Source organism: Telopea speciosissima, chromosome 6 (genome assembly GCF_018873765.1).
Source record: "Telopea speciosissima isolate NSW1024214 ecotype Mountain lineage chromosome 6, Tspe_v1, whole genome shotgun sequence".
Classification (NCBI taxonomy): Eukaryota; Viridiplantae; Streptophyta; class Magnoliopsida; order Proteales; family Proteaceae; genus Telopea; species Telopea speciosissima.
Window position 1 is genome coordinate 50643434 of NC_057921.1, and position 22136 is coordinate 50665569.

General features: G+C 37.9%; 2 protein-coding genes across 2 annotated transcripts; both read right to left on the reverse strand.

Moving 5' to 3' along the window:
* Positions 1-4058: 4058 nt before the first annotated feature.
* On the reverse strand, positions 4059-5640 carry LOC122663879. The gene is made up of 4 exons (XM_043859546.1): positions 5514-5640; positions 5257-5393; positions 5072-5156; positions 4059-4460 (listed from the first exon to the last, which is right to left on the reverse strand). The coding sequence occupies exons 1-4, from the start codon at positions 5605-5607 to the stop codon at positions 4192-4194; spliced, it is 585 nt and encodes a 194-aa protein (XP_043715481.1). The 5' UTR covers positions 5608-5640; the 3' UTR covers positions 4059-4191.
* A 2000-nt stretch (positions 5641-7640) lies between these two features.
* Positions 7641-15356, reverse strand: LOC122663876 (probable potassium transporter 17). The gene is made up of 8 exons (XM_043859540.1): positions 15187-15356; positions 14593-14818; positions 12115-12348; positions 11964-12014; positions 10882-11142; positions 10386-10438; positions 9929-10298; positions 7641-8491 (listed from the first exon to the last, which is right to left on the reverse strand). The coding sequence occupies exons 1-8, from the start codon at positions 15310-15312 to the stop codon at positions 7647-7649; spliced, it is 2166 nt and encodes a 721-aa protein (XP_043715475.1). The 5' UTR covers positions 15313-15356; the 3' UTR covers positions 7641-7646.
* Between the last annotated feature and the right edge of the window lie 6780 nt (positions 15357-22136).

Sequence of the window (22136 nt, forward strand, 5' to 3'; positions counted from 1 at the left end):
TGGACCCAATTCCTTGAACTCATCGAGAACCCTTTGCGTTTGATGAAGATTTAGGTTGAGCACCTGAAGATCAGGATACATTTCTGCTGTGAATTCAAGCTCTGAATTTGTGATCCCTCCAGCTGCTTCCAAAGTAATCAAGTTAGGGAACCTCGACAAAAATTTACGGAGGAGTTCTGGTTCTAAGATCTGTAAAGCCAAATGGGTTACGCCCTCTACCTTCAACCACCGGTTACAAACCTGAGCACAAGATTTCATGTCATTCCGATCAATAACCCTCTTAAGAACTAGCCCTAATTCATCATTCCCAAAAGCTTCCATAAATGGAGTCTCTTTCTCTCCATTCTTTCTTTCCCTCTAAAATCCTAATTCCTCAAAGGGGTTTTGTTTTCTGTTTCTCTATCCTATACCATTAAGTAATTGATCCTAGCTACCCAAAATATCACCATTAATACTTCAACTAAGAAATAACAAAGTTTTCGAGCGAAATAAGATACCCTGAAACTAAATAACCCCATTAGGATTTAAGAAAGAGTTTATGTGGAGGGAGAAGATCTGATTACCCGGTACAAGTCAGCTGAGCAGAGTCCACTAAACTAATTATAGCAAATCCGTCAATACATGGAATCAAACACAGAAGCAGATCACAAAGTGAGATCGTTAAGACGAACGTAAAGATAGAGGTTACAGATCAGATCAAGAGTTAGATCCAGCTTTCAGGTCGGTGGTCATGGCTCTAAGTTAGGGGTTAGAAAATTAGGAGAAGATAGGGAAGAAGGTGGCGGTTTCTAGATGGCAGCGCTGGATCAGAAGAGAAGGGTGAGAACGAGGAAGAAGAAGCTGAGGTGAAGAAGAAGAAGAGGGCAAGAATGTCATTCTACCCTATCAAGGGTATATTGGTCATAAAATGATTTAAAACTTTTTACCGTTTGCAATTAACAAAACAACTAACGACATGGGTGCATTTGTTAACTTATTTAAAAAGTAGGGGTATGACTGTATGAGTAATCATCCAAAATTAATGGGTGTTTTTATAATTATGTGATACCTTGGGAGATAATATAAATTTACCTAATAATTTTACAGTTTCTATTTAATTACAAATGTACCCCTGTGTTTTTTTCAAAAAAAAGATTGCCAATGTGGTGTGCAGTCAATGAGAACACATAGGGGAATTTTTATCTCCAATAAACCTGACACCCTCCAATTTTCACTACACTGCCTCACATGAGTTGAAATGACCACTTACCCATTGCTTGGACACACTTCCCAAGGCAGTGGGTAAGTGGTCATTTCACTCCCATGTGAGGGATTGTAGGGAATTGAAGGGTGTCAGAATTGTAGGTGATAATGATCCACACATAGGGGCATCCATATAGATGAAATTTTTTTATTTCATTGGGGTTGAGTGATAGTTTTGAAACCATTTGTGTCTGGACTTAGGGCCACACAACCAAGCAGGTTCTTTTTCCCCATAAAATATTATTGGGAGGGTGTTTTATGTGGAGTAGCGGAGGCTACAACGGCAGGGAAGAGCCAATGAGCACCCCTTTTATCAATTCAACCAATAGGGGGTAAAGAGATCGTTTCATGGGGAAGAGGATAGAGAAAGAGAGGGTGCAAGTGTAGGCTATGCCCCAGACAAGAAACATTCTCCCAATATAATTTAAGGGTGTGTCTGAATAAGGGTGCTAATTTAGAACCAGAACCGAAAATGGAAATCAGTTGTTTAAAACCGAATTGAATCAAATCGATATAGTTTTGGTTTTGAAAGTGAACTTTCATTCAATTTGGTTTCAATTTAAAATAAAACCATTGTTTTAAACCGAATCGAGTAAAGTGTAACCCTTATAAATAGAACATAAACCATATTAAACCCTACAATCATGTGTTTTTGTTGAGTTATATGACATTACATGCAATGGATTTCTTTATTGAGTTGTGTAGAAAGAATTAAAATGTTTCAAATAGACCGTACAGAAAAAACCATAGCAAAAAAAAGCATTTTTGGACCTTGAAACCACCAACTTGAATTTTCAGTTTCGACCAAATATCGGTTTTTGGCTGGTCGAAACCGAGATTTAGAACCTTGTTACAAAAAAATGAACCCTTTAATTAATCAATCTTTATAATTATTTAATACATAGTCAAATACTTTTTATTAATTATTTTAATCGGATATGGATGCATATTCAAATGCCAATATTTGCCATCGCAGAATATTTGATAAAGATTTTTTACTATCCATTTACATCTCTAGCTAAAATTACATTAATGCTGATGTCATATTCATTTTACCATTTAAGCAACCCAATAAAAGAATTTTTTTTTGTAAATGATAAAAGCTAAATTTTATCCAACCCTACAAGGTAAGATAAGGCCACTGCCAGTGCCACCTCTTGTAGACCTTTGTCCAACATGGTCTGAACGCTATGGAAAACTCAATATAATTGGCAAAGAAGTAACGGGCCTTTCCCCATTCAAGAGTTAAGAATGACTGCATCAATGGGATTCATCGCAAACAATTATATGAGTTTCCTCGTCTGACCAACATCCTCACCCACCACAACCTTAGCTTTGTTCATCTAAATCTTCCAATTACATGGGGACTGAGTCTTCCTTCACCCATTGTGAAGGTAGAAGTAGAATTCCTTCATCGAGGGTTTAAGCGTAGATCATGTCCATATACATGTATCGTCCAAGGCCCTCGAGTGCCAGTCACATTGAATCCACTGTAGGACCCATAGAAGACCTTGGACGATACTTGTACAAGGATATGATCCGATCTCCAATAGAATTGCTCTTAGAATCTCAATGTTTTTTTAGTTGTGGGTGGCAAAAAACTTTCGCCTTTCCAATATACGTGTTTTCAATTCAAACTTTTGCACAGCGAAACCAAGTATTCTAAAACCATCATGACAACCATTTGATCGGTTAACATCAAGGTTTAGCCACTTGGCCCTCTTATGATTAAAGAGGAAAATCAAAGTTTCACCTTAGCTGATGACATTTAGATTTATTATGACTTGTCATGCCTTGCACATGAAATTGGATCATAGATATAAAAATCAATCGATTCCATAGATTTCCAAAACTCTTTTTGACAAAAATTTTCTTCTTTTAGTTTGTAAAATAGAAAAAAAATATAGATAATACTTATTTTTTATAGTTAGATCTATAATCAAACTTCCAAAATATCAAATATTTATAAAAATGTTTACTTTTTATGTCCCTAAATTTTATTTGCTAAAGTTTAGATTGATTCGATTAATGATCCCAATCAAATCAAAATCAATGGAGACGAATCCCGTGTGTTCGATTTTGGACTTATCCCATATGTCAAATGTCATTGTGGAAATGTTAGCCTCAAATAATTTGGTAAAAGTCCAAATTGAATAGGAAATGATGATTGACAAGTACAATCATTAAATATTTAGGGTACATAATACATACTTGTACACAAAATTTGAATCCCAAGTCCTAGCCATTGTTTTGCATGCAAATATTAGATCCCACCATCTAATTTCTTATGGTCAAAGGAGCTCATCATCAGCAATAATGAATTATTATTATTATCACAAAGTTCTGTTATTTTTTCAAATATCACAAAACATTTATTCTATCATATGGACAAATGATATGTCCATTCCAACCATTGGATAAGGAGGACATGGTCTAGAATAGCCATGTGTCAAATTTCAAAATCTAATTCAATCAAACACTCTCTTTTGCATTGGAACACACCTCGTGTATGTCTATATATGCATTTGTACTAGTATTCTAGACATTATTATACACTCTCTTCCACCTCTGAGGGGGACCATCAGGATTTCCATCATAAATTAAAACAAGGGGCCATGTTCTCTGTTTGGAAGCGGACATGGGCGGGGTTTGGCTCATTTAGGGAGCGAGCCGGTCATTTTGCCTACTCCCATGTGTCTGGACGTACCCTGCGCCCCCAGTGCAGAGAACTTTATCCCTTAAAACAGGTTAAACTCGGCCCAATAAGTTTTTGAGCCTTAAAATTATCCAATATTTAGATTGGATCTGAATATATATATATATACATTTCTAATTAAATTGTACACGAACCTTGAAAGCAATCCAAATAAATTCTACGTGAACCACAACCATGAAAGCAAACCCTAAAATTCTGAAGACATGAGAAGCAATCAATCTTGATCTGTAGGTTCAGCCTTTAGTCCTGATAATGGTGACAGTGCCTCTTCCTCTTGTGCGAATTCTGGTTAAAGCAACCACAGCTTTCCCTGAAAGCCCCAGCCCACCTGCCATCACAACCGGTCGGCAAGCCAAGTCTCCCACAGGGTGTCGAACAGGTCTAGTGGGTCTCATAAGCATCCTTTCATTGATGTCTTCAAGTGTCACGTCCCCTTCAATCCCTCCAGGCTTCACCATGTCAAATGGGTAGGCCACCTTCTTCATTACACAACAATTATCCTCTGCAACACATGACCGACAACCCATGCATGAACCAAATCAAGAAAGCAAATTAATAGTCCTCATAAGAAAAAGACAGAAGAAAAAGAAGACTAAGAAAGAAAAAAAGTACAATATAGGGCTTTATGAATAGAATGCAAATATACTTATGGTTGAGGGGTCCTTTTCTTTGATTGGGTCCTTGGTTGTTGAGTCATCCATGTGAGAGGAAGACAAAGAAAAAAGCTGGTTCTTCTCCACTGGAGCTATCAATCCTTTGCCAACACTGTTTACCCAATTCTGCGAAGGGTTTCTTTCTATGGTAATAACAAGGGAAAACCCATCAGTTATTTTCTCAATACTTCATTTCAAATTTGTAATTCTCTTATTCAAACTTCAAAACAGAGTAAGAATAATCTACCCATTAGAGAGATACAGAGGAGAATTTTTGTTGGAATAGTGAGAATGAAGGAGAAGATGCCCAAAAAAAAAAAAAAACTGATGGGTTTGTGGGTTATAGAATTATTAGTGTATTCATCTTGATCAGTATATTTTATGTATATAAAAGAATCCATATGGAATCTGAAGATTACCCAAATTAGTAATGAACCATGAAGGAGAAAGGTGGGTTTACCTGGAGTTAGATTGTAGTTCTGAACCAAACTGCCAAATTTCTCAAATGGGTCTTCATGATCCTCAGAGGGAAACCAGCAATTCTGTTTCTGTATAAGATCCATGCATGAGTGTGTCAGCTTCTCTTTCTCTGTCTCTCAAAAACTAACCTTACAAAGGTAATTAAGGAAGGGAATAGGGATAAACCTTTGAGTACTCAGCCATTTGATCATGAGCGTAAGATGATATTCTTCTCCTCTTGCAGCGATTGTTCCATGCAACTATGGCATCTTGAAGGTATCCAGTTCCAGTGGACAAGTCTGATGAGAAGACAGGATCCATGTCTGCTAAAGAAAAGCATTATATGATGTACCAAAGGAAGAAAGGAAGTCACTATTACTCTTAGAAGACAAAGTAAAAAAAAAAAAAAAAAAACCAGAAAAGCAAAGAAAGGAAGAGGTTACCCAAAGACATGTCTGCTTTGAAAACTCCCAAGCTTTGTAGATCACTGTCTTTTGAAGGGAAATAGTAGGGGCATAGACTATCATCATAGGCCATATCTTGGGAAGGAAGAGCTACTAGCCCTCCTCCTCAATTACTAATAAGGAAAAAAAGCCCATACACATGTCCTACCAACTAAATCAATCCCAATTCCCAGCAATTCAATCACAGTGAGCCATACCTTGAGCAGGGTTTGATCATAAAAAGACCATCTAAGACATGATGGGCTGATTGAACGACCCTGATTGAATAAGAAGTGAAGCACATTTGTAGAGGAGTGAAGAAACACTGAGCAGTAGTGTTTGCTTTAGTGTCCAGTCCACTATAGGGTAAGGACAACAAATGCTTCTATTTGTTGGCAAGCTTTTCAAAAAGAAAGATTAGAAAGGAGTGAGAGAAGAAGTCAGTCAAGAAAGGGAGAAAACAAAAAAGGAGAGAAAGAGGGATAGAGAGGAAGGGGAGGTGATGGACTGATGGGATTTGCTTCTTTGGCTTTGCTTAGGGCTTTGTTTGTTTTGATTTCTTGTTGGCTTATTTTTTAATTCGTTAATAGAAGAGGTTAATGTACTGTGGGGTAGTTAATAATTGCAACGAATTGATGTCAAATTAATTGACATATAAGAATAAGATAATGGATTCATGGGAAAGAGTAATGGAAGGACGAAATTCAAAATCCTGGAGCTTTTTCAATTTTTGTTTTCCTAATTTTCTCACTAGGCAGGTGAGGGAGCAGCTAAGGTTTTTATCTTTAGGGTGGACTTTTCTTTTCCACTTGCATGCAATCTCTGTAGGGGCCCAGTTTACACGTCAGGGTTGAGACATGCGTGAAATTGGAGGTGGGACCACCTTGGTCCCCCACTAACTTGGCATTGCTGACTTGGGTTCTCACAATTTCACAATAATATTCCCCTTAGTCCTTCTAGCATGGTTGTTAAGTCCTTGAGGGTAGAAATCTGAAACTCTAGCCAAAGCAGGTCATACCTGGGATAGGAATTCTAATAATTGGTGTAGTAGGCCCATGAGAAATTCAAGCCCAATTTTGTAACACATGGGGTTGGGCCTCGGGCTTGAACCCATTCAAAATTCACCATTTGCCCAACCCAGCCCAGCTAGAATTCACTCCTTTAGTGGATTAGGTAACTTCACACAAACTTTGAATTGGTTTCTATTTTTAGGGCAAGAGATCGCTGTTTAGTTCGTGTAGCCCCTGCACCAGCGTGGGACCAATGACAACGTAGATAAGAGCATCAACACAGATGTTTTTTTTTTTAAATTTCAGGAAGGGCTGGGCGGATATTTCGAATGCTCATAAGTCTGGGTGCAGGAACCACACAACCAAGCAACGTACTTTTTCCCTTATTTTTATTTGGGAAAAGGGTGGACTCACTGCCGGTATACCACAAGCTAGCACCTGTTGTGTCTATGTCTCTCTTCTGCTTTGTGAAATGACTCCCCTGCCCCTCCTGTATTATGCCCCGCCCTATGCCCTTATTGGTGCCCCACGTGGGGTGGTGTGTCTATCACTCTCCCTTATTATGTAGGGATTCTCAAGAGGACTTGGTGTTCAGAGAACTAGAGAAACTGAGGAGTCAAGCTGGAGGGAGTTGTCAATATTCCTATGCAACCCATTTTATTGAATGGGTTGAAAGAACCAAGTGGATTGGTCAAGGTTCTCCTTTATTCTTTGGTCAAATGCGTGGTTATGTCAGGTTCAGGTTCAGGTTCTGAAAAATAAATCCAAACCCATCTTGTCAAACCATCACGGTTCGAATATGGGAACCTGAAGCCTGTAAAAAACTGTGTAGATTCGCATAGACTGGTACTCTCTCTTACAATGGTCACCCAGAGCACGAAAGAATACTGAGAGTCTGTCTGAGAGAAATCTGAAAAATGAAAGTTAAAGGAGCGATTGGGTTTTTGATTGTATGGAAAATCACACTAGCATGGCAGCACTAGTGACATTTCCAAGTTGCTAGCTTTTGTACAGAGTTCCAATTGACATGTCAGGGATGTTTATTAGTAAGAATGATGGCAATTTGAGCATACTAACCCATTCCAGATTGATCATAATGCAAGGAGAACAGAAAACATTTCTTTCAAGCCTCATAGAGCATACCAACATCAATATGTTCTTGAATAGGTACCCCTAAAGTAGGGAGTGCAGACCTACAATTATTGTGAAGGACTTCATAAAATCCAAGCATGATCTTGTCAAACCAACTAGAACTCTTGCTTATATGAAACTTTGTCTTCCCTCTAATATGAGCTACACCAGCCTGCTTTGCACGCTCCAACTCCTGCGTTTCTTCTTCAATAGACAGAGGACCAGAGGGTAAACTACTTGAGCTATGGTACCGCAAGCTATCAGTAATTTGATCTATGAAGTCATATCCTTCAAGATTGATAGAATCTGCGTACCCATAGTGGATGGTGCACTGATACAACCCTTGAAGGCCCAGTTTCTTGACAGTGATCTTCTCATGTTGGGCCACTTTAGGAACCAATGAGTACCTGAGCGTTGTAAAAATTGTCACCCTATGTAGGGACCTCGTGTTCTTTATGTAATGTCCAAGAATTGGAGTCGACCCATCTTGAATGTTGCTATAGAAGAAGCACAGGCCAGGTACCCTTTGGATCTCAGGATCTGATAAGAGCACTGCAAGACTGTCTAAGCTTATCTTATGGGTCATCTCATATTCTGTCTTCCTCTGTCTTCCATAGAACCACCCAAACATAATGAAGGCAAGGATAAAGGAAATAGCAAAAGGTATCCAACCACCCTCAGGGATCTTAGTTAAGACGGCGCTTACATAAACACCTTCCATGACAAAAAATACAACAAAGTATAGTCCAGCTAGCACAAGTGGTGTTCTCCATATCATAACCATAACTAATGTCAGCAACATGGTCGTGATAAGCATTACCAGACTAACCACAACACCTGCAAAGAAAATCTTACGGATTAACAACTATCAGAAGAACCCAAAAAAACAGCCAAATATTTGCAGGAATGCGGCTGACCCAAAAAGGAAAAAAGAAGAAAAGAAAAGAAAATTTTGAATGGTTTAACATAGTATTGGTGTACATGCACATGAGAAGAGTTAGAAGCATGGAAGAAGAACTCGACCGAAACCTATCGAAACCACCGAGTTAACTCGGTTTCGCAGGTTTTTGAGACGAGTTGAAGAGTGATTTTAAAAAATCCTGGGTTTTGACCGAAATTCAATGGTTTCGACCGAGATGTTGGTAATTTCACAAATTTTGACACTTGTGCCCATTGAAACTTGGGGAAACCTGGCCCGAAACCAGTACAGGTACTTAAGTATGCCAGTTACCAGGACAGATACTTATTTATGCCTAATATCATTTAAGTAAATGATTTTGCATTTGTATTTCATTTACTTAAGATATTCTTTATAAATAAGCAAATGCCCCTTATTTGAATCTAATAAAAATAGTTATAAAATCAAATTCCAAAAGAAAAAAAAGGCAACCTCCCCAATTCAAGAACAAAAACTGGATTTTCAACGGTAGGTACAATTTTTAACTTTCTAATGTTGGGGTTTTTCTCAAATCTAAAAATTCTATAAATCTTAATATGATAAAACATTGCTAAAAACCAAAAGTGCGGTAAAATATTCATTTGTTTTGATGTCCAAAAAAATATTTTCATTCAGAGCGATTTTAACAGCATTCACGCACACCAAATTAAGTTTGACTGGTACATAACTCCTTCAATATAAATCAGATTTAAGCAATCTTGGACTTGTTGGAAAACTATCAAAACAAAGCTTTCTAGCAAATCCAAGATTGTTTAAATCTCATTTATATTGAAGGAGTTATATTCCTGTCAAACCTTTTTCGATACCGTGTCCAAGAACAATATACAGTATCAAACTTGGATCAAAACCATAAGTAATATTTTTAGTGTTCTCTATGTTAAACTAATGCATGGATTGAGTTTAAAATGTCAAAAATAGGCAACACAATAAGAATCAGGGCAAAAACCAACTTCTGAGCCTCGAAACCAAGGTTTGGGTTAGCCTGGAGAAAGTCCCAGGTTTCGACCGAGATATGGTCGAAACCGAGACGAACTCATTTTCTAGCTGGTCGAAACCTAGTTGAAACTCGAGTTTTAGAACCTTGGTTAGAAGACACAAGATGCAAAAATCTGTGTGTTCTACCAAAAAGAAAGAATCCATTAGCCTTCTCATCATGCAGAAGAGAGTCATTGATACGCTCATCACATAAGCATGCACAATGATAGGATGCTGGTGGTAGAGGTCCCTATTGTCTACCAACAGTTCCTTGGATTTCTTCTTTTGTTTAATTGTTATCTAAGAAACAGGAAGCAGGGGATATAGTTGACTCATCATACCAAAAGCATTTCCGATATCTTGTCCGTTTCCAAAAATGACTATCACTGCAACACAAAGAACCATGAGGATATAGTTGACTTCAGGACAGTAAACTTCGCCTTCTTTGTTTGGGGAGGTATGCACCACCTTAACCCGAGGAAAATAATCCAGTACTACTGATTGCTTGATTATAGAAAAGGTTGCAGATATTAGCGACTGGCTTGCAACAACTGCTGCAAGTGTGGAAACAATAAACATAGGCCAGTACACTGCGGTAGGTACAAACTTGAAAAATCCGTCATGATGAACATTGGGGTTCTTGATCAGATATGCTGTCTGTCCTGCATACGTCAGGACCAGTGACGGATATATAGTGAACAAAAAGGCTACCTGTTGGGGCATGGGGAAGTATAAGAAATCTTCTTGTTGAAACACCGGTAGAAAATTTTGATAAACATTGTGGTAAGTACCACATACCTGAATTGAACTCCTACTGAAATGACCAAGATCTGCAAACAATGCTTCAGAACCTGCATGAGACATGGCATCAGAAGTCACAATGAATTTCAATAACAGGAAACCTTATGCCTATTCATCCATCTACCATTCATATGGGTAAAAAGAAAGTAGGTCTAGACTATCCAACCAATTGATGCCCCCCTCTCTCTCACCCAGTCGAGAGGAGAGAACTCCAGATATATGATTGGACATCTTGGACCATTAACTGGAAATGTCAATAAAAGCTACACCTATCAAATGGTAAAGATCATCCACCTGGGATGATTTTCTTGTTAGGCTATCGAAAAGGGGGGAAAAAAACTGCCACTTGTTTTCCACTTGCACATGAATAAAGCAAGTGCATGGGCGTTCAGGAAATTAGAATAGGCTAAAAAATACTCAAGCAAGTGAGAATCATGAAAAAATTTCCAAGTTCTATACATCTTGGGCAACAAGCTTTTGACATACAACTTACCAGTGATGCAAAGAACAGTTCCACCAAGCAACAGCCAGCCTTCCTTTCCATTTTTCAAGAAGAAATGAACAATGTAATGTGGAGATAAAGCCTTGAATATGCTTGGATAATAGTGGATTATGCTATATATACCAATAATTGGTGTCGTCAAAGTCCAGGTACCCATGATTGGCGAGAAGAGGAAACTCACTTTAGAAGTACCAAATTTTTGCATTAGGAACAACACGATCAGAACTACTGCAGAGAGAGCTTCAACATGAACTGCATTATCAGAAACACAAGTATTTGAGAATCAGAAAAGCTCAACCTTTATGGGAAGGACAATTCTTCAAGTATGCAACAAAAATACAATTTCTAGAAATCAATGCTTATCAACCTTCTATAAAAAGGAGATCTGCATCATAACTATTGCTTCTAAAAGGATTATAAATCTTTTAGTTTCTTCATCTTTTGCAATTACATAACTATTTTTTTTATATTACGTTGATTGAATTCAAACAGATCCTATATACCAAATCAATTATGCTTTTAATAACAGAGATAAGTCTCCTTGAGTCACTGATTCCAAAGGATTTTTTACATCTCATGACTATAGTTTGGTGTCTGTGCATCTATCTCCTGCCCTTTTTAATTCATCCCTTTACATTTTACAGGCCAGTTGAACCTACACTTAATGTTAATATAATTTCCCATCAGTTAAAATGGTGTGAGGGCTCTTGGTATCCACTTCCCTAGCTCATCAAAATACTTCTTATTTTCGCCATCAAGATGAGTACGGTATAGCTCTATTTTTGTAAAGAGATTTATTAGGTGGACCCATCCAGGGTGGTTGGACCTCATCCTTTGGAAAAGAGACATGTGGGGTATTGTTTGACTAATTTCTCAGAGTTGGAATCTGGTGGGTCCCTAACCTAACCCTACCTGCCTGAGTTGTGTATCTCTAAGAATAACAGTTATGTAAATGATGTATTACAAGACTCATTGCCATAGTGTATATGATACAACTATATTAAATAAGGAATTTATTTACAGGCTATCCTTCTTAACTCTTTCAAGTAAAGCAGATTTGCATCAAAACTTACTTTTATGGACAGAAGGAAAAGGTGCTTGTAGCCCCTGCATTGCAGATAAAACTGTAAAACGAATGTTTGAAGTCAGAAAACTTTTGAACATAAAATAGCTATAGAACAAACTCATCAAGATGAGAGTTCAATATTTGGCTCAGTATCAAACCTGAAATTGCGGGAGTAAGTATACCATCACCAATTAGCATGCACATTCCAAGCATTGCAACGAAGAGCAATACCCTTCTTGCAACCAGGCTTTGTTCAAAGAATTTCCCCAACTTGCTTTGCTCTCTGTTTAATTCATCAGGTGAAATACTTGAGTTCGAATCAGTGCGCTTCGAAGAAAGAATACCAATTTTGTAATGCCTACAAAGTAGTGAATACAAGGCAAAAGTACCTCCTGCAATTGATCACTATGAACCTAATCAACGATTCAATACAGAACAATCTTACAAAACCCACAATCACAAACTTGAGATGATATTACAAAAAATACATTCAAAGGAGAAGATAATTACTGATCTGTGAACAATAATGTTATAATAACATCGAGGAATTCTAATCTCAAGTTTATGGCCAAACATAAACATAAGTACGAAGGCTGTTAAAGTATAAAGCATAAATTAGTAAAAGATAAAAGAAACTATTATTAGCAGAAAAGAATGCCTTTCAAAACAAAGTCTGATGGGTTGTTTTTCCTTGAATTCTCTTTCTTCTTTCTTTTCTTAGTTTTTCATAGTGGTAGATGGAGGTTATAAACCCAACAAGATGTAATGTAGATCAATCATTTTCCTGTTTTTAACATTCGATTGATGTTATATGCCCCAACAATTTTTTCATTAATTAGTCAAGGTGGTCATGGATCTTCGGCTGTGTTCTGATGAATAAAAAATTTCCTATGTAACTATGTTCTAGGTAGCCTAATGTTGAGAAGTTATGACAAATACAGAGGGAAAATGAAATGGCCTCCTATCAAAGACCCAAAACATATTGGAAATAAGGAATGTTTCCGAATACTTATACATGGACCAGATTGTCAAATGGAAGATAAAATAAGGATATCAATTTCTTATCTAGCTTCTAAAGTTATGTGCTGACATGAGCTAACAAAAGTAGCACCTTTGTCAATTCTCTCAAATGTTACAGTTGTCATGAGGCTTCTAAATTGGCAAACAAATGTACCACCTCCTTCTATGTCAACAAATTATGGCAACTATTTCTTCTTAGGAAGCACAAATTCAGCATGGACAAAGTTAAAATGACAATTTGTAAATCAGAAACTCAATCAAGTCATTGTTCGATGGTGACTGGAGTTGAGTTTTAGGTTGACTAAGCATCAGCAGATTTAGTTCCACGTTAAGTATAAACCACTTAATTTGACACTTAACATTTCTGTACTACGACCTTACTTGAACATAATTTATTCTATAGGATCATACCCCTGCATTCTTGAATTCTAACATTTGTGGCTTGTTTTTCTATTTTTTACAGAGGGTGTTGCATGTATCTTTTTAATAGCTTAAGTGAACATGCAACTGACAGTAGGTTGGCTAAACTAATCATTGTTCACCCATTATTTTCTTTCTTTCTTTCCTTGAGGTTAAAGGGTGGCCTAGTGCACAAGTGCTAACAAACAAATGTTGTGAACCAAATCATCTACATTCTCTCTCCCCATCACTCTTTTTCTGTATTTTTTTTTTGTAGGAGTACAAAATAAAATTATATAGAAAAGTACGACGATTGAAATCATTGATGAACATGCACATTGCGTACTGCTTCCGATGAAGTTGGAGAAACATAAAAGTACCAAGCCTTCAATGGAGCAAGACCATCACCCACCCATAAGTCTCACCCTGGCTAGGTCCTCCCCCAGCAGGATCGACAAAGTTGAATAGTAATGGTGCAGCCAGAGGTGACTCAAGACAAATTTCAGTAAGGTGAGATGTAGAAGATGCATCTAGTAAATTTGTACTTTGGGAACATGATTATCTATACATAATACGAAGGTGGATTTAGTAATCAACCAGCTTCATCCCCAGAATACATGTGGTACCTCTGGCCTCAATACTCCATGTAACCACTCCTTACTGCAGCAACAACAATGGCTTATGGTCCTTAAATTTTGGCTACAGATAAGTAGTGGGCTGGCAGATCATTGAGAAAAATATGCTTTCATCAGGGATAAATTCTATATATAGTATTTGAGGATACACTACAGTTTTGTGATGGCTTGCCAGTGTGATGAAATTGGAACTACACCTAAACATGACTCTTTCACTCTCCTACTGTTAGAATAAATCTGTGGCTACTGCGCCCCATCCCCTCCAAAACAAAAAAATAAAAAAATTATAATTTTGTAATAATATTTCCTTACACAATAATTCTTGGTTATAAGGGGGACTCTTGCACATTCTTCTAGTTGAATAATAATTGGTTCAACTATGGGCAATTTAGGAGGCTACACAACATTAAGGGGGAAAAAAATCTTTTAGAGAATGAAGCCAAACCCATGCTTCTCAGGAGCTCAGTTATAAATATGTATAAAGAAAGCAACATCCTGAATTGAAAATGCTGCATAGAACACTTAGAACATTAAATCAATAATAGTATAAAGTATAAACAAAGGAGTAAAAAATGGTCATACCTTCACCCTGATCATCTGCTCTAAGAGCAATGAGGGTATACTTGACAACCCCAATGAGAGTGAGAGTCCAGAACATGATGCTATAGATTCCCAAATAGTCATCTTCTGTAGGAGTAGTTTTAAAGTTCATTGAAGGGTATACATAAAGAGGGGAAGTAACAAGTCCCCCGAAAACAACTCCCAACGTCTTGTAAGCAAGAAATAGGGTGCTCCAACGACCACTCCCCTGATCCAAAAATTGAAATTAGAAACCATAAATATCAATTATAGGAAAAGGCAGAAAGAAAGAGGGATAGAAACACACACACACACTCGAACAAACACGAAGCAGAGTAACAAATTCAATGAATATTGGCATAAACATCTCATAAGGAGAACAGAGAATCCTAAAGCCACCAGTTTCGATACAAAAGAAGGGAATGGAACTCAGAATTGAAGAGAACATAAACTTAATCTGGGGATCCAACTCCAACCCATCAATTTCCAATTCATGTAAACAAATCTTTGAGTCTGAGAGAACGAGATACGAAAGAGAGAGAGAGAGAGAGAGATTAATGGGGGAGGGAATATGGGTACTCATTGTTGGGAACGCACTTTCTCTGTGAAAGACGTTGAACTGCTACGACCGCAGAGATTCTGGGAATGTCCATTAGAAGTTGCTTCAATAACGATTTCTGGGACAAGGGTAGTTCCATTCGATGCTGTGCGCAAGCGATCCATGGGCACAGCAGCTCCGTAAACACTGTTCTCTCTCTCTCTCACTGCAATATGCAACAAGCTAGAGAGATGAGTAAGTGGTCAAGGGCTCGAAGCCCACTACCACGTATTTATAGAGAGAGAGAGAGGGCAACTGTTGCTTGTCACACATTTATTTCGTGATATTCTTATAAGGAGAAGTCCAATTTTATAGGGAAAGCCATTCGTCTTCTTGAGTCTACACTTGTTTCTCTGTAGCATTTCATATTTCATAATACAGACACCACTTAAAATTGGACTTCTATCAAAAAATAATAATAATAATAATACAGTCACCAGACTTGACCTCTACTTTGAGCACAATGTTTTCATCTTCCTTTCCTTTCCTCTCCTCTCCTCTTGATAAAAGTCAGAAGTAAAAAAAGCAAACAACAAAAGAACCGGAGATCTAGAACCCATAAAGGAATGGTTCATCCACCGAGGTATCTCACGTCCTTGTGGGCCCTAGCATGTGTTCGAGGCCAATGAGAGCATGTATGTTGGCATAATGGGTGAGATTTCTATTTTTCATAGGGTTGGGGAGATCATTTCGCCTCCGCTATGTCAAGGCATGGGTGATACGCTTCCCCACTCAAAACTTTTCTCTAATTTTTTTTTAAAAGAGTTGCATAGTATAACCGCAATTGGTTTCACTAAGTTTGGCACCAAGACAACTGCTTCGAAACTCACTGTTACGATTGGAAGAACTCACCCTCATAAATCGGTCTACAAGAGCAGGGAACCCAATATCATATATGCCCACATCCAATCTCTTATGGGACCGACGTAGGACTATTGCACATAACATTACTCCACCCTTTAACACTCTGGATCAAGTAGCCCTTTCTAGGCGGCTCCACTCTGCTCCAGGACCCTTTTTCGACGATATGTAGCCCTTTCCTAGTGGCTCGCACTCTAGCACTAGGTCGCCCCTCCCGAGTAACCAACCGCAAAGGACGGGTCAATGAAAGCATCAATATTACGATTGAAAAAACTCACCCTCATAAATCGATCTACAAAAAGAAGGAACCCAATATCATATATGCCCACATCTAATCTCTTATGGGACCGATGTGGGACTATTGCACATAACACTCGCATTATAGAAGTATGTGGAGTAACTATTAATGGCTGTCTTACGTAGGTTGATATTTTGTCTCTTGTGGCTACATAGGATGGTGACGAGTTATTATCAAATTCTCGGTTACACACCAAGGTTATCTTTTTTTAATTATAGAATGATTCGTTATGATTTGATATATATAAATATATATATATATACATATATTTTTGGTTAAACTTATGATTTGATATTTTATGATTAAACTTTGGGAGAAGTGAATGTCATCATTAATTCTTGTACTATTGGAAAAAGGAACTACACGTACCAATAGATGAATGTACATCTCAAAGCCAATCACAGTTTAATTTTGTTTAAATAAAAACCCCTTCTTTCCTTGTAAATGACAAAAATAAGACAGGTGGTTGGCTCACACATGTGCGTTCACCTGTTGGTACGTGGAGAGAAACCAAACTCATACTATTGAAGGTTCAAAATACTTTTATTTCTCTAGTTTAATCAAATGGTCAGGGTTCAATGGATGAAAAGATTCTTTCTTCGTCATGGATTAAGAGAAATTAAATCCATCTATGTTTAAGGTAACCAATATTTTAAAGGGGGTGGTGTCTGAATTTTTTTTCTTGGTAATATAAGGAGTGTGTGAATGACAACTCTATAACTTTGTTTAGACTTGACCCCTTCTATTAATAGCCCGTTGTTTTATTCTTAAAAGTTGTTTAAAATAGGAGTATAAAAAGGCTTTCAAAATAATTTGTAAATATTGTGAATGATGAATCTTGGTATAAAAGATATGGGAGAGTATTCTTTGTGGGGGAGTGTAGGGACCACACGCATTGCATCTCAAGAGTGGAATTTCTGTATTTCATGGAGGCGGGCTGATCATTTCACCCCCACTATGTTTGGGCGTGCGACCTACACCCGTCTTCCCTCCCTCACCCCACTCCCAGAAAAAAATAAATCCCATAAGGTATTTAACATGAAGAGAGTCTAGAATCAATGGATAAATTGTGAAAGGGTATGTAGAGGAATCTGCATACACAGTGTCGTAGAGAGAGAATGTGGAATCAATGTGATACATCCAATATTCACCGGGCCAATCAACGATCGCCACGTGTCACAGACGACCCGTTCCATAGCCAAGGAGAACGAACCGGGGTCCCAGCACCCAGGCGCGGCCTCACCCAGGCGCGGCCACCACGGGGGCGCGGCCACACATCCAGGCGCGGCCTCACCCAGGCGCGGCCTGTACCTAGGCACAGCATCGTGGGCACGTGAGGAGGAGGCTACCCACCTATAACCCGATCGTATCGCTAAGACTCATGTCACCACCAGGACTCTAGACCGCCGTTTAGAGGTCACGTCACCCAGACGGATTCAAGCATCAAGGACGTTATCTCCACACGCGGGTATCTATCCACCAAGGAGCTTGATACCACTAGGACACTCCCTCCCGCGAGGAGATGATCAATCAGGATAGAGCCCCGTTACCCAGGGCCTCTATCCACTCAACGAGACAATCGCCATCAAACTGGGACTCTCCACACCGCCATACGCTACTATAAAGGCAAGGTACACAACCCCATGAGGGACATCTAAACTCATACTGAATAATCACTATTCATCTGTTTGCGCCAGGAGATCTAACTTTGGCATCGGAGAGCCCTAGGCCGGGACCACACCGGTTCTCTCTGTTGACCCCTTGGTCCACTTGCAGGTGACGGCACTCGCAAGACCGCTCGACGATTTCTTGACGCAACACAATGGATCGAATGTGAAAGAACTTGTAAAGGAAAATGCATAGAAGTATCGTGGTTACCAGTGTGGGTGGCAAAGGCAGTTTCTTTATTATTATTATTTTAAGGTTTCCAAAAGAAGTTGCTTCTTTGTTCATACATCAAGGGATATAAAATAGTAATGATATAGACCCTACGGACTCTCTTTTTGGACATGCCCAAGTTGTAACATGTAGGGTATCAAATGGTAATGGTCAAATGTTTTCTGTGCCAGAGTGTATGCCGCGCTCAGACACATGGGGTCGGCAAAATGATCACCTTGCTCTCCTGAATGGTTGGCCCATGTGTCTGGGCGCAGTCTATGCTGCAACACAGAGAATATCAGCCCTTTTTGCATATTGTTTTTTTGTAAACAATTTTGACACATTTTGAACAACTTCAAAAAGATTTTAATTGTAAGGATAGAACTTAATCATAATATTTTGATATTTTAATTATTTAAATTTTGATCATAATAATTCAATTACTATTTTAAATTGTGACAAACACGATGGTACAACCTGATCTAAGATCAAATGATCAAAAAAATCTAAATAATTACAATTTGTATGATATAATTGAACCCATCATATTGGGTCATTTTAAACATTTGATTTACACATGGTAATTTATTTAGATTTTTAGGTCATTGCATTTCCTCATATTCCAATTCCATGGTTGAAAACATGTTCATTCAAGGATGGAAGGGGAAAACAACTAAGGAGGGGTGAAGATATATCCTTTGTAATTAATATAGACATAGTTGGACAGTTGAAATGTTAGATTGGAGAAGATTTGGGCAGTGTTTGGTATGTATTCTTGAAATACATTTCAAATCGATTTCGTATTCTCGGATGATAAAAATAGTTATTTTTATTGTCTGAGAATGCAAAATTGGCCTAGAATGCATATCAAACACAACTTTAGAATCATATACATGAAGGAGTAGATGAGCGTGAATGTGAGCCAGTGATGCCTTTCTATTTCTACGTCTTTGCCAATGGATGTTGCAGATTCACAAAGATCACCAATTGGTGGCCCTCCTGTTTTCAGTCAGTTCAGCTCTGAAACCGCCGGAGTTATATAACAAAAGAGTGCAACTTATTATAAATAAAGTGGTCAAGTACTAAGAAGTTATAACTTTCTTTTGAATTTCTTTTATCATCTATCCAAAAATTGTTTAAGTTAAGAATAAAAAAAATATTTTTAAAATAATTTAAAAGTGATACACCGTTCTCTCATTCTCAATAATCTTACTTGTTTTTTTGGTTAAAGGATTACATAATTTATTCAGTTTCATTTTCACATTACAACTAACAAAGTCTAGTAGTCTACACAATATAAAACTTCAGATTAATAGCACTAATTTCAACAGAACAAGGCACACCCACTACTAAAACCATCACTCTAGTCAAAAGTATATCATCTTTTAAAAGAAAAACTAAAATAAACACGTTTGTGTGGGATTGACGAGATGGCTACCTTCAGTCAATTCAGTAAGTGGGCTTACACGACATAAATAATGTAGAGTAGTAGAGAAAATATTAAATGAGTATTTGAGACGGTTGGATCAGCAAAAGTTCATCCGGAGTGATCGGAATGATCTTTAGTGGGATCCATCACACGTGTTCAAGCTTGACCCTTACACCGCCTTACTGTGTCAGTGACCAGCCGAAAGTTTGGAAAATTGAAGAACTTTCCTGCACCCAAGTATCTATATTGAATCTAGTAATTTTTTTTTTTTTTTTTTTTTTTTGGGGGTGAGGGTTGTCTACATTGTCCAAATGCATTTTTAAGCATATAAAGGAATTCTTTTTGGAATCTTACAATATGAGGGACATTTATGACATATCATTCTCATGGATTCAGATCTTCTACTGCCGAGCTGCCCAACAGGACCATGCTGTCGAGACACAACAAGATGGGGGATGACTGTCTTACCCCTGCCCAGGGGTAAAGCGATCATTCCTCGCCTCACTGTTTCACTGTAGCACGATCAGGGTCGTATTTGGTGTAAGTGTGTAGCTAAGATTGATTATATTGAATTTTTTATCTTGGCACCAAGACATTTGATTAAAATTCCTCAGTATAACAGGTATTTAATTTGGATAATCACAAAGTTACTTTCATTAATGCTTTTGTCTTACTTGGAATGATATTTTGTCTCTTATTATCACATAGAATGGTGACGACTTACATGGTTACATCAAGATTATCTCTTTTTAAAAAAATAAGATGATTCATTTTGATTTGATATTATGATTAGACCATAAAAAGAGTGAATGTCATCAATAATTCCCCCATTATTGAAAATCGAAAATGTTTTTTTTTTTTTAAATTTTAATAAAAAATAAGATCCAATGGATGAAGAGATTTTTTCGCCATGAGTTCAAGAAAAATTGTATGCAACATGTGTATTTAAAAGTCTACCCAAAAAAAAAAAAAACATGTGTATTTAAACTTGACACCTTCTTTTAGTTTATATGAAGAGAGTCTAGAGTCAATAAATCGAATGTGAGAGAGCTTGTAAAGGAATATGCTACATAGGAAGTGTCGTGGTGGGCTTCTTTTCCCTTAAATTACTACTACTGTGGGTGGCAACCGGCGACGGCAGTTTCTATATTGATATATACATCCTTACCGACTCTCTCTTTGGACTTGTCCAATTTATAAATCTCAATGAGATGTAACATGTAGGGTATGAAATGGAAATTCTTACACAATAAATCTTTTGGTAAACAATTTTGGCACATTTGAAGATTCCGTATTCTAGATCTCAATAATGAAAGGCATCTATAGATCTCAACGAGGTGCATTGTTCCTCTTATTTTTATCTTTCTTTTTTTTTTTTTTTTTTTTTTGTATGTACCACCTTTCATGTGTTGGTGTTCATTTTCTTTTTTTCTTTATCGATATAGCCGATCTCATTAAGTTGGGATAAAATTGAGTTTTTTATTGTTATTGAATTTTGGCACATTATAAACAACTTAAGAAAGATTACAATTAAAAAGATAGGGTTCAATCACAATATTTTAATATTTAATTATGTTATTTTGATTATGATTATTCAATTAGTATTTTAAATTGTGACAAACATGGTAGTCAATTGATCTAAGATCAGAATTGTATAAAAGATTTCAATCCCTCCTTTTCCGCTGAGATCAAGCTTTTGAAACTTCAACTTCACCACCGTTGTTTCCCCTTTCATGGTTTTTCTTGCACGATGTAGTACCTCCGCCCCAGTAGCGTGAACCGTCTCCATCACAGTGGCGTGCCCATCTCCGCCCCCAGTGGCATGTCCCCTTCCCTCCTTTTTTTCTTTCTCTATCTTTTCTCCTTCCCTTTCTTTGTCTTCTTGCCTGAAATACCAACTCCAACCAATCATTTCCCCTTTTGTATTAGGCCTCCAGAATCGTTTTTTCTGGTTCAGAAACTCGTGTTTCCAGAACCAGCGATGGGATTTTATTCAGGGCTTTCACGGGTTTCTGGCCTTCTGGAAAACTCAAACTCTCTTCTTCAGCTTCTGTATCACTCGCCTATTCTCAGATCTTTCATATCTGATTTCCTTTCATTTCCCCTTCCCTTTCTCTTCCTTCTCTCACCCGCCTCTTCATGATCTCGGCCTTCTCAGTTTTTCAGCTTTCCCTCGCCTCTGCTCAGATCTACTCAGATCTAGGCTTCTCATGTCGAAATCTAGCAAGTATCCCTCGGTTTTATCGACGGTGCCACTCAATGATATCTCAACTGAGCTTTTTGTGAGGAGAGCACAAATCCGAGACTCCCACAAGGAGAAACGATAATAGATACACCCCCATCCCATATTGCTCCACCTACTACTGCTTCCACACCATTTCCACCCTGCTCCCACCATGGAGGCCCACAACCTGGTTTGCGACATCACCTGGGGAGGCGTCGGCGCCTTCACCTCCGTCTCCGCCACTGGCTCTGGTAGGATT